The following is a 13,818-nucleotide window of genomic DNA, read 5'->3' as shown; positions in this document are numbered from 1 at the left end:
GAATAAATTACAGAATTCAGTTTATGACTAAAAACAGAAAATCCTTGGTACATGTACCAGTCAGGAAGACACAATTTGTGTCTGAATAGGGCAAATGCATGTGTATTTCCACTGGTATCACTGATGATAAGCCTTAAAAAAAAATGAGATTTCTTTGTATAGTTTGAACGTATTGAAACTTACATAAAGTGTATGTACATGTACCATATTCCTTAATGGTTCATGCATTATCTTATCTTGTGATTTGCACAAAACTTTGATAACATTCCTTTAACATTAGAGTGATTTTACACCACAGAATGATGCCTTTTTTTTTACATATACAACCAAAAAAAAAAAAATGTTACATACGTTGTTTTGTACTCAAAAACAAACAAACAAGCAAAACATACCCATGGAGTAGTGTGTGCATGGCATGGAGCATTGTTGCGATAGCCAGTTTAGTATCGATATCGCATGACCTCATATCGATAAATTCGACCTCTGACTTCCGGTTGCCGGTTTGTTCATGCGGAAAGATGGCTCGTGCAGCACAGAAACTCGTTGGAGTTGGCCAAAGATTAGGCACTTCTTTGGCAACGCAAGGTCCTAAACTTGCTTCAGGTGCGTTTATTGTTCATCATACTTACCACAGGATAAGTTCTGTAGGCTAATTTACAACCAATGCTTGAATTTTCACCAATCTATGATAGGCATTCTCTCGTGTTACTTGTGTCGTGTGTGTTGTGACGTGAATACGGCACCGTGTAAGGCCTAGTACAGACAGTGTGCTGTAACGTTTTAGTGCAGTGTGTATGTGTACGTGCTTCATGTACAGTGTACCATCTGACACTGCTGTACCGACCAGCACTCAGCATCTAGCAGCAGAGTAGACAGAAAGATCCGTCTGTCCGGAGGACTCTTTTATATTTTGCCATTGACGCTGTCCTCCGTATACGGAGGGGATCCGTGAAGCCAGACGTAGTCTCCGCGGAACATTCCCCGACGGACAGATACAGACCGATCTTTCGGTCAAGCAGCAGAGCAGCATGCAGCAGCGGTCAAATGCGATACCGTATTCCAATTGCCATGGCACGCCGTAACAAACAGGCAGGCTGAAATTCAGATTTCAGTGACTGAAGTTTGCTATAATTGTATGACTCTCATGACATAAATTTAGTCTAATGCTACACCGTCCATGACCTGTACCAGGTCCAGGACATTGCGCGTAAAGTTGATGCAGTTAATTTACACATTTAGACTCTAATATCATACTAGCCACACGCGTGTGTCTGTAAAATCAAGTAAAAATAAGGTGAAGCTGCGCTCCTAGGCAAAAATAAAATCTAACATGATCTGTGCATAGCATATACAAATAGAGAATCTAGATTTGATGTACGGCACCCTACTTTTTGCTCTAGCCTGACTATTAGAGAGCCTTCAACTTAGATTTTCGCGACGCCGACGGGGATGTTCAGAGGAAAAAGAAAAGTTCGGAGCATGCACAAAAACACGCGTCTTGCGTCATCCGAGTTTTTTACTTCAATGTACAGTAGAACGCGTTCTGGGCTAGGTGTCTATTCAGTAATATAGTATTTTTACATCTGCTCAATTCACAACGTAGAGAACTTCATGTACAAACATTGGGGTGCCATTCTATTTTTTATACATTGCGTCCCAGCGTAATCTAAAACTCAGCAGAGATGTCAAGTTCAAAAAACTTTTATGAGTGAGATTTTTATGACTCGGAGCTCGGCGTTCGCATGCATGCGCACGCGAATGAGGAGGGTGTCCCCCTCCCATGGTAGGGAGCTTTTTTTAATTATTAGCTCTTAATGATGCGACCTGGTGCATACTTAAGTGACTATTTTTTACTACATGTAATTTTGAAAGGCAAAAGGGAAATATACCTTCAATTGCAACTATCACTTTAATCCTTTGAGCTATGCTCCTTATTTTTGGCCCAAATTGCAGACTTCACCAGATGCGTGAAAAAAATGGGTGCCATGCGTGAGATCGTGAGACAGACCCTAAATGCTTGAGTCTCACGCAGAATGCGTGAGACTTGGTAGCTCTGACTCAGTGACTTTTCAGCACAACGCAAGGGGAGAGGGGAACGTCCACCACAATCTTCTCAAACGTCCGCGCCGCAAATCTAAAGCTCCCTAATGAGTATTAACGATATACGCCGTGCGAAGCGTCACGCATTGTGACACTTGTCTTGTGTACAGCAAGAGGGCTGTGACCTGTGTATAGTAGGGCCTACATGTACAATTTGTATACCGGCATCCATTTCCAGCCACACGCCTGTGATTGTATTCAGTGATTGCTAATTTGGCTGAAAGTGGCTGGATGTTGTACAACCACACGTGTGACTGTGAGAGAGGAGGGGCTTGATATTGCTGTAACTACAATTGTGTTGAAATAAGTAACAACAACTCTCACACAATTGCATCACACACCACCTCATGAAGCAAAGAAAATTTGTCATTTTTCATAGATTACCTTTTGTACATGTAAGTTTTTATTGGTTTTCAGGCAAGTTTATTTTCCTACAAGTACAAATTATGCAATGTTTTCCACTCCATTCTCACCATCTCTGTTTCATGAAAAGGCAGAAATGGATCTGAAAGTACAATCCATAGGTGATAGGGCCACAGGGACTTGGGATTACTTTGCTTGGGATTAATCGCAAATGTAATGATGGAGACTTGATAGAGGTTCTAGTTCTACTTCTAGTCGAATTTACTAGAAAATCTACTGTATCTAGTCAACTTTGTTGTATATGTTTTTTTGTACACTGCAATCTCGGGACTTCAACTGTACACAGCTTGTATTGAAATGCAAACAACATGTAAACAACACGTTCCTGACAAAATTTAATTCAAATCTGCTTGTTGCATTTTGGTTGTGTGAGGTACAATGTACATGTATGTACACTGTACATGGTACATTTGACATGGCTGTGAAAGTACCAGTGCTGACTGTTTCTAGTTTTGAAAACTCCAAGGGCAAAATTAAGATTACTGTAATTCTTACAATAGCTAGTCTGAACTTACAGAATGTTGATCTGCATAATTATGATGCATATCAGTTAGCTGAGAAGAGCAGACTTCTTTTCTCAACAAAGTTGAATACAAAACTTATAACAGATGAGGTTTCATTAGTCCATTTAAAAAAATGCATTTACACTGTAGAATATTGTCCTTTTTATGTAATGTCAGCAGTTCTGTGACTTCTAGATTTGCTTCAAAAAACACTTTTGACATTCATAGAATACATATAATTCACATTATAGAAATCTGGATTACATAATCCTGAAAATGGTTGATAGCCATCGCTTAAATTACCTTAGTACAAAGTGTATAAATGCATTTCTTGTGGAGAGCAAAGTGAATGTGAATATCAGTTTAATCAACATGTTCCACAGCTAGCTCTGTATTTAAGAATCATCGAATTGTTTTGATCAAAGTACATTGTATTATGGAACAACAATGTATGTTGTGAAATGTGTTGGTACCAGCACGTGTGCTACAGAAGGTTATAGTGAATCCAAAGAAATTGTATAAAATCACACATATGAAAGAGATGTGTGTTTCAGTAAAGAAATGTAAAAGTATGTACATTGCATTTTGTGATATCTCATCTGTTTAAATACTGTCTGCCCCCTCCCCCCCCCAAAAAAAAAAAAAAAAATACAATGGGAGTCTCTGCAACAATAACTTAAAAACTAGTGAATAAATCAAAAGGCAATTTTAAGATATGAAACTATAACTTATAACAGGCATCTTACAGAAAAGCCCATCCAGTTTGCATCAGTATTCACAAAGAAATGGGGATCCTTGTCGAGCGTGTCAAGAATCTCTTCCCTCCAAGTTTCGTCCATTGTGTTATGATGCCATGAGCAGCCAAGTGCTAAACTTGGAAGAAACAGACCCATGACGTGCTTTGCAATGATCCACATTTCTCTGTGACCACTTAAACCAAATTCAATGGCCTTTTCTGCAAGATGTAAGAAGTCATAAATTGTAGTTTCATACCCTGAAATAACATTAGGATTGCTCAATTACATTGTATTTTGAAAGTTATCGATGCTAAATCAATTTTTTTTTAAAATATTTTTTTTTTTTGGGGGGGGGGGACATACTGTATAATCTGAAGAAGATTTCTGTGTATTCAGACAGCTACAGTACATTTGTACATTGTACATCAACAGTACTTTACTGTCTAACTATTAAAAGCACAGAGATTTTTAAAATTTTGTTTATTTGTGCACACAGGTCCATTGTGTGTATTTGTTTTTGTTCCTTTTTGTTGTTTTTTTCATCGTTTGTTGTTTTTGAGAGCAAAATGTGTATTACAATGGGAAAAAACAAACAAGCATTTTTGTTGTTTTCATATTTGCAGAAGCTGTAGAGTATTCAAAGCCACGGCTAGCCAAGTTCTGGTACTATGCCAAGGTAGAACTTGTCCCGCCCACTCCTGGGGAATTCCCTGCCGTGCAGAAAGGTGTAATGGACATCATCAAGGCAGCAAGGACAGGCAAATGGGCACAACTTACAGTCAAGGTATGTACACTTCACGTTTGATCCCTTACTACATATTGTATACATGTCATATACACAATATATTTAGCAAGTCTAAATTTCCGTAAGTGGGGACTTCCCCGATAGTTTCACGAGTGGTTGAATTCATGATTGGGATGTACAGTGATGAACGGAAAAATGTATGCGTACAAAGTCAAGAGAATGAGTATTTTTCACGTAAAATCAAATTTCATTAAATTTTCTTTATATTTTCTTCATCAAAACAAATTAGAATTAAGAGAAAGAGAGATATCTATTTGCAGCAATCACCAGGGCAAAGCTATAAGTACAGTTGAACCTCTCGTATCCGGACAAGTCTGGACCGGGGCTCATCCGGATAAGGGATTTGGCCGGATATGGGAGACTCAATGCTTTATACATGTACACATATACATACACGATATGTACTCATGTAGCCCATTGTAGTACCACATGTAGTAATGTGTATACTGCAACCTTTTCATTGTTACATTTGGGGATGTTTGGGGATGTTAAAATGTCTGAGGGTAAGCAGTATGGAAGGAAATTTGATGTAATGTATGTTGATCATGTTGGAAGTAATATGTAATTCATGTGTGTTTGTGTAGGAGTTCTCAAGGAGTTGGGAATCCCCCTTTCCTCCCGTAATCATAAAAAAAAAAAAAAAAAAAATCATGGCGAGATTGCGTCCGTATAATAGAGAGATCCGGATAAAGGGAGGCCGGATAATAGAGGTTCAACTGTAAATGGAAATCCTCATTTATGTTGTAGATCACTCATAACATAGGCTGGTGGAAATTTGGATTTCAAATTATTTGCTTGTAGTTTTTGTTAATATGGTAACATTTTAATTCTGTTGGTACGAAGGATTTTTGTCTTATAAAGAAAATAAGTACATGTACATGTACTTGATACACTGCATTCATTTTTTTAATAATCCCATAAAATGTACAGGAACTCTGTTCTGTTTATAAAGAGAGCAGACAGTTGATGTTAAAAAAAAAAAAAAAAAAAAAAATGTGCACTACTCTTGCCTAATGAGACTGGCTGTACAGTATTATACAACCTGTATGTAAGTTTGCCGGTGCCTTGGTGCATATTTTTAGCAGTCTTTATGGTATATGTTCAGCTGTGTAAATATCTTTCCTTACCTGTAATCTTGGGCTCGGTGCATTTCTTCTATAGGAGGCGTGGTTAAACACTCTGGTCTGTGCAGAGGTGGCTTTCTGGTTCTTCATCGGCGAACAGATCGGGAGGAGAAGCATCATCGGCTACAACGTGAAATCAGACTACGAACCTCATGGATACATCTAAGCCCGCCCTCCTTCCCTCTCGCCTCACTTGTATATTTAGCAGTCTCCAAGAGTGTATTTGTATTTTGATCGTGCCGACAGGTGTTTGTGCTTTGCAGTGGTACCTGTCCATGCACTCGATGCACGTTTCAATTTTGTGAGAAACAACATTTGCCATTACACCAGAAAAAATAGACCAGCAGTAATGGCCCTTGATGCATACTTGCAGTATTGCAGTCGCAGGGTAGAGTTCAAATGTCAGGGAAATGTCATTGAAATACACACAGTCCACCTGGGTTTGTGAGTGGAAATCTTGATGTAAAAGTTTGCTCAAGTAATATTTGCAAGAGCAGCTTAACACTTTTAATATCACTGTGAAATAAAACATGTAGATGTACGTCTATGTGACCAATCTTTCAGTGAATTTAGTTGTTAATTTGCCATTTGAATGTGATGATCTGTCCTGTTTCACATACCTTGATGAATTGATGCAAAGATCTAAAGAATGATTTGGCATGAACTCTGAATTGGGGGGGAAAAAAGGTTTGTGAGTTGCTTTTCTGGCAAAATGGAAATGTGTGAATTTTACAACCTCTGATTGTAAGATTAAAGAAGTTTATCAAACTTTAAAACCTGGTGTCATTGTTTCTATCTTTCCTCACGTGTCTCAAGTAATGTGGCAGGATAAAACTGCTTTATACATGTGTATCAAGCTGCTTGGTCTGTTGACTTTTCTGATCCAGTAGGGTTCCATAAACTCACTCTTGTTAATCTTTATGCGGTTGCTTCTGGGAATTTTATAAGCATCAATATACTTCAATTTATTGTTATACACACATTGGGTCGAAAATGGTAAAATTGCTTGTTGGCTCAGGACACCTGGGCCCCATTTCATGAAAGATGTTAGGATAGCAACTCTTGCTGGATTGCCAACTTCCCATAGCAACAGCCAATCAGGAAGAGCTCTGGATTCTTGTTGTTTAATTCCCACTCCAGCTAAAGTTGCTATCATATCAACTTTATAAGAAATGGGGGCCAGGACTTATCTGGAAATCACAGAGAGAATTTTTTCTCAACTCGGTGGACTTCTGGAAGATTCCTTGGTGTTGAGACAAAGAGAAAGCTGCTGAGCATTGCCCTTTCATTTCATGGAGAAGGTTTCCTGCTCATCAGTCAGTACTGGAGAAGTGACTTTGATCGGATGTGAAACTTGTCTCGGTGAATCATGTCCAGTTGACGAGACTGAACGAGGTACAAGTTTTACACATACAAACATTGTATCTCACATACACTTGTATCAACTTGTCAGGGTACAGCTTGTCCATCAAAATGTTTGAACAGTGACTGGATTACTTTTGATACAGACCAAATCAAAAGTCCACAGATAAAAGAAATCACATACAAGATATACAAAATATGGTTATTATATTGCAATAAATTATCCCATGCTTTTAAGAGGTAGCGAAAAAAAAACAAAAAAAAAAACACACAGATAAAAGTATTATAAGGTGATGTGATTTGTTTGTTCTTGATTGTAGGAGGTGGTATGGTATTGGTCATGACGTATGTGTGTGTGTGTGTGTGTGTGTGTTGTAAGTGGTTGTGTCGCACAAAAAAAAAAAAATACACGTACATGTACATTCAAGATAGGGATATCACTAGGCTGCCAACTTCTATACAGACCAGCAATCAAATTCAAATACGAGTGTACATTAATAGTGATGATCGATGATTATGATGATACTAGTACCTGTACTATGGTTTCATAAGATTATGATATACATGTATAATGTGTGTGTGTGTGTGTGTGTGTGTGTGTGTGTGTGTGTATTATATACATGTATGTATAATAACATTGTATATGTGTGAATATATGTATGTATACATATTTAGATATTATGTAGGCCTATATATATGTGTGTGTGTACATGTGTATATAATTTTATTTAAACGGAGAAACTACAACACGCATGTTAATTTACATGTGTGTAGGAACAGCCACGGATGACAAAAGTTTAACTATATGTGTACAATGTATTTTCATTTTATGAAAGAATACACAAACATGAACACAAAAAAAAAAAAAAAGAAAGAACATTGATTATCAATACGGCAAAGACACATGTACAAGGTACAATGTAGTACATATACGTAGTTCTGTAGGGTGCACGTCACGAGACCGACACCACGAGTCATACAGCCCATGAGTTAAACAGCCCATGAGTTCGACACTAAGCTAACAAGGCCCACAAGACCGACACATTAAGCCCGTGTTGTATCTGTCAAACTGGTGGGCTGTTTTTACCTAGACATGTCGAACTCATGGGCTTTATTTGCCCAGCGTCGAACTCATGGGCTGTATGACTCGTGAGCTGTATGACCCATGGACCTCCCTTTCAGTGACGAACTCGTGTGCACAGTAGAGTGTGACTCGTGGGTGTCGGTATTAGAGACTCCAACCCCAAGCACCTTCTGATGCGATTCTGGAGATTCTCCCGCCTGAAACCCTTAGCAAACGGGAGACTCCAACTTGATGTGCGCGGAGCGAAGTTCCTTGCTGCCGGGGTCCTACTCTAGGGTTCTAGATGTTATCTTGTGCTATCTAAGGCTTATTTTTCTACATACGATGACACTAAGTAAAAAATCATTTCAAGCGGGAGAAATTAAATCTCAAGCGGGAGAACAGGAGATTTTGCAAAAATAGGCTTTCGGCGGGAGATCTACCGTCGAGAGCGGGAGAGTACGGTCTTGTGGGATGACCCCCTTCTGTATATACCGAGAAAATTACAAAGATTCTAAGTGGCTAACATAAGACCAGCTTCCGCCCGCACAGATCCAACTGAGAGCCAGATACAAGTATGTTCGTGAGACATTGTACGTTTTGTCACTTCATAAATGACTCAAATATCAAACTCGTTTTCCAGTATTTATGTCAATCATTCGGACTTATAGAATATAAGATGTAAACGGACAAGAATTCAACCTGTATGCTACATAGCTCGGATGTTTACGAAATGATACAAACATGAATATGAAAAATAGGATAATTTATTGTTTAATAATTTATCTTTGTAATGCATTATGTTTGCAACTCGCAGTGATCTACAGTCATTGATGGCCTCAAACGTCATCCTTAACAAGCGTATTAATAACAATGTCTCGTGAGCAGAAAATGGAATGTTTTCGCAAAATCACGATCTATAATAAAAAGAGGATTTTATATACTGTTGACCTTTTACGATTTACAAGGAAATGTTACGATTATTAGGCCTATAATTGCATTCGAATCACTTGAGAGAAAATGGAAGCGTATCTATTGACAAGGAAAACCTATCACCTTTATCACAATTGCTGACATTATCTGTATAGTAACAGTTAATTGTCCTGAAGATGTGTTATTCCTGAGGTTCAAAAATGAAATAATAAGTACTAATTAAGTTCGCAATGAAAAAAAAAAAAAGGTTCGTTATTCCGAGGGTTTGCTAATTAGAAAATGAAAGAAGGTTGGTAATTTCGAAGGCTCGTATTAAGGACTCGTCGTCTCTACATATTCCTTCATTTTAAGATTTGCGAAGAATATACTCATGTGTACCAAATTTGTGAGTTTCGAAAGAAAGAGCTTTCAGACTAACGAACATCACCCATCTGTACCAGTGTGTACGCCTTTACTTCTATTATTAGGTAATGAAGCAGTTTCTCTTCCAGTTTGTGTGATGTTTGTGTGTGCACTTGAATGCATTTTATGTATATACAAGTTGTATACCTATTATATTTGTTGTAATATCCAATGTAAAGGCCTAACGAAGAATTCTTATTGAGGACACCAAAGTACGAGAATCAATCAATCAATCAATCAATCAAACAAACAATCAATTAAAAAACAAGCAAACTTACAACAAAACCATGATACACTAAGCAGGTCATTAATATGACGTGATGATCTCACGAGGATGATACCCGAAAAGAAAAGTGAAATTTGTATCCCTTAAGATTATAGCCAAGCGGTTATCCTCCCTCCAACAACCCCCCTCCCCTTTTTTTTTTCCTTTTTTTTTTCTCTTTTTTTATAATGATATGGTCTGTTACACATCAATATTTTGTTCAGGCTGAGTTAAGTAGATTGTGCAACGATCATTTAACTTTATACATCGACGTTAACGTTGTTACCATCGAACCACTTGAAAAAGACTGGGAACATCTTCCTAAACGCCTTCCGGAAGAAGGGATTTTTAGTGCTGTAGATGAAAGGGTTCGCTGCTGAACTGATGTTTTGGAGGAAAAAGCTGATGTCGCTTGCGAGTAAGAAAGCAAGATGGCTTACATCGAAGAAATACTCGACGGCAAACCAAACGCATGTCGGGAATAAGCTGACGCAGAAGATGACTACGAGAAGTAGAATAGAGCGAATTGCTTTCACCTCTTGCTTGAGCTTTGGTCCCGGAGGAGGGATGCCCATGGGGTGGTGAGGAGCGGCCATCTGGATGCGGCGCGCCTGGGATTTGGCGATGGCGAGAATCCGGAGGTTGCTGACGATGACGGCAACGCTGAACACGACGATAAAAGTGCTGGTGACGAAGTGGTGAACTCTGCTGCCAGGTGTCGGCACAGATGTGCAATATTCAATTAGAGATTGGTCATCGTTTGAGCCGTAGGCAAACATGAAACCGTACGTCAAACAACCCACCCACACCACAACTACCACAATGACAACCCGTCTGGAGGTAACCAGTGAGACGTACCGTAGGGGTCGAGTTATGGCGATATATTTGTCTATATTCACCAGTACGATGACCACAGAAGATACCCCGGTGAAGATGTAAGACCAGATTGAGAAATAGACTGCCGTTTCCACAGTGCAAGTAGCGTGACTTCGAACAAGTCTTTTGAAGACTTCTACAGGTATGGCAACCAGACCCGCCAGGAGATCCGCTAGCGCCAGACAAGCCAAGAAGTGGTAACTTGGTTCCCACAGCGTCGGTTCCCCGCATGAGGCGAGCATGACGAGAGCGTTGCCGATCACAATGACGATGGCGAGAGGTGTGAAAGCGCCAATCACAAGACATCGATGGAGATAACTTCCCATCAGAGTAGATTCTACGTTCACCGGTGAGCTTGAGGCGTTATATGATTCCATGGTATCTTGTGTATAATGCCCGTGAATACAACGGATATCTCCGATTCACGACTGTCTCAAATCCTTTGTGTACTTGCAGCGAAGTGAAAACTACTCTAGGAAATTTGCCCGGATGTGATACATGTACTTCTATACCATGTATAAGCAGGCTGGAGCAAAACGAACTGCTTACGTATTACGATGGATTCAAACGATAAGCTCCTATCGAGATCGAAATCCACACTAATCCCGCCAGTAAATATATCGATTGTCGATATATCGAAACTATTCAGTTTCTCAGTTTGTTCGCGCTGCCGGTCAGTAACGTTCGCACGTTGCTTGCTATTGCAACGCTATGAATTCGGTTTATTAAAAGACCGGCTCCTCACCCAAATTGTTTCAAGAGAATAATAATTCTGACAAAACCAATCGAATGGCGCCTGGTCATGGTCTTCACTGGCATTTATTGTTGCTTGTAAATCATCGTCGATAAATCATCGTCCACCGAATGCCGTCAAGATCACTCAGATGAAGTGTGGAGTCATTTACAGATAAAGGGACTGGTCCCATGGGCCGTATTCTGAAGGCACAATCATCGTTAAATTAGCATTTTTGTAAATTACTTTTCTGAAGGCTCAATCAAGTACGAGCCGCGGTCCACGAATAACCATGACAACAAGCGTTTTGGCGGGAAAAGTCACGTTTGCGTTTCAACGCTCATATACCGAGAGGACTTAATGGCAGAGAAGACGACAGATTGGTACTGGCTGTATGAGGATCAAGTAGAGGTGATCGATGATTACAAAGTTGTACCAGAAAATTTGATGATACCCATTAACAGGTGCCATTTCTCTTATCTCTCGATGCATACGACTCCATTGTTTTTGTTTTGCCGTTTGTGTGTGTGTTTTTGTTCTTTGTTGTTGTTGTTTGCTTTATGATGCCGCTTACCGTCTTTGGCACAGAAAGGAGACCTTTTATCTCATTAAAATCGATCCTGTAGAATTCAGAAAATTCACAAAAACAGGCCGACCTAAATTTGAGGAATTCCATCATTTGGATGATTTGATTAAAGAGGTTGAGAACTTCTCACACATTGGCCTACATAGGTGAAGGGTTTCGATTATACAGTATGTCCAAAAAAAAATTACAATCAAATTTTCGCATTGATAACTTAAGATATGATTGAACTGTCTGAATGCTATTTCAGGATCTTAAAATATGACATCTTAGCTACATTATGCAGAAAACCCTAATCAGTTTGGTTTAGTGGTCACAGAGACATGTGAATCGTTGTAAAGCATGTCATGGGTCTGATTCTTCCAAGATTAGCACTTAGATGCTCTTGCAACTGCATAATGTGTGAACACAATGGACAGAACTTGGAGGGAAGGGATTCCTGACATGCTGAACAAAACTTCTCATTTCTCTTTGACCAATGAAGTGAATCGGATGGGGTTTTTTGTTTGAGGTGGTTAATAAGTTATAGTTTCATTACATGAAATTGTATTTGGATTGATTCAGTATTCTTAACCCTAACTAGGCCGGGGGGGGGGGGGGGGGGCCTCCGAGGCGCCCCCCCCCCATGACGTTTCGCGCGATGTATCGCCATCATGTTAAGCTATCGCCGCGACGTTTCATGACTTTTTTCTTTCGAGTCTCCCGCATCTTTTGACACCAAATTTGCGATGCCCTGGCGCGCGGTTCCAAAGTTGCGCATAAATATGTACGTGCATGTCAGACCAAAAATTGCTCAAAAACATGAATTCGTGTATTTCAATGCAAACTGTGTTTACAGGCAAATTTCATAAAAGCATGATTATTTTGGGGTTTTATTGAGTAAAATCAATAAATAACATATTTTCTTGCTCGGAACAATGTTGCGGACGAATTTCATCGAAAAAACAATGAAAAACTTAAAGTCGAAAAAACAAAGAAATATATAAGAAATTTAAAAAACAACAAAGTACTTAAGAATTTTTTCTGATTGCACAATTTTTTCTCTTACATTTGCTAAGGACACTGAAAAGAATATTTACAAAAAAAAAGTGCCTCTTTTGAGCTTTATTTAGTGATTTATACCAAATTGTCTGATTTCATGAATCATGCATAAATTAGCATAATTTAGCATAAATGATACATTTTGTTTTTTTTTAATTAACTTCACGGTACTTTAGATTACGTCATAGGCAATGTGTGTGCCAATTTTCGTTGTGATCGCGCGGTCGATGGCCGAGATCTGGAGGGGGGCCTGGGAGGCCCCCCCGGCCGTATCATCTACCTAAACAGCCCGGCCTAGTTAGCATTGCATTGAATACACAAAAAGAAAGTACAACGCTTGTTGCGTAAATTACACTAGTGGCGGATCAAGTGTGAAGCATTGTGAAACTAGTATTTGGCGAGGAGAAATATTTTGAGTTGTTAATTTTTCTGAACGTCCTGCTAAACTGTGAATTTTGAATACTGGGCGGTAGTGAATTCCAAATGACCGGACCAAAGCGGGGAATTGATTTTGAATGGATGTTTGTTGCATGCTTACGTATATACTTATAAGGTAAAATGTGTATTGTAGTTTCCATGCGTCCATAGAAACTCTTAATTTTGGCCTGGAATGGACACATATTTTTGCATACAAGGAATGTGTGGAATAATGCTTTGATATCAAGGTTTCATGTGGTTAATAACAAAAAATGTGAAATATTTGGCAAAAAAAGCCATTTTTGCTCATACTTCACAGTTTCGGCATTATCCAAATGAAGTTGTGTTTAATATTGAGGCGTGTTTCAGCAACTGTCATTTCCATCAAAAACAGACAGCAAATAATGATACCAAACAGTGTGAAAGTACAGAAAAAAAAATCAGAGAAAGT

General features: G+C 39.0%; 2 protein-coding genes across 2 annotated transcripts; one reads left to right on the top strand and one right to left on the bottom strand.

Annotated features, from left to right (window-relative positions):
- The first annotated feature begins 482 nt into the window (after nt 1-482).
- Nucleotides 483-6,468, top strand: LOC140229901 (ATP synthase subunit g, mitochondrial-like). The gene is made up of 3 exons (XM_072310100.1): nt 483-603; nt 4,387-4,547; nt 5,730-6,468. Exons 1-3 carry the CDS (start codon nt 519-521, stop codon nt 5,856-5,858), a joined length of 375 nt encoding a protein of 124 aa, XP_072166201.1. The 5' UTR covers nt 483-518; the 3' UTR covers nt 5,859-6,468.
- A 3,509-nt stretch (nt 6,469-9,977) lies between these two features.
- On the bottom strand, nt 9,978-10,970 carry LOC140230139 (adenosine receptor A2a-like). Its single transcript, XM_072310332.1, has one exon. It carries the CDS (start codon nt 10,968-10,970, stop codon nt 9,978-9,980), a length of 993 nt encoding a protein of 330 aa, XP_072166433.1.
- Nucleotides 10,971-13,818: the final 2,848 nt, after the last annotated feature.

This window comes from Diadema setosum, chromosome 6, assembly GCF_964275005.1.
Source record: "Diadema setosum chromosome 6, eeDiaSeto1, whole genome shotgun sequence".
Lineage (NCBI taxonomy): Eukaryota > Metazoa > Echinodermata > Echinoidea > Diadematoida > Diadematidae > Diadema > Diadema setosum.
This window is presented reverse-complemented; position numbering and strand designations above follow the sequence as displayed.

Excerpts from the sequence above, each read along its gene's own strand:
- LOC140229901 (XM_072310100.1), top strand. The coding sequence starts at position 519 with ATGGCTCGTGCAGCACAGAAACTCGTTGGAGTTGGCCAAAGATTAGGC. Across the intron at positions 604-4,386 it reads AGGTCCTAAACTTGCTTCAG|AAGCTGTAGAGTATTCAAAG; the intron begins GTGCGTTTATTG and ends TCATATTTGCAG. Across the intron at positions 4,548-5,729 it reads GGGCACAACTTACAGTCAAG|GAGGCGTGGTTAAACACTCT; the intron begins GTATGTACACTT and ends TTTCTTCTATAG.
- LOC140230139 (XM_072310332.1), bottom strand. The coding sequence starts at position 10,970 with ATGGAATCATATAACGCCTCAAGCTCACCGGTGAACGTAGAATCTACT.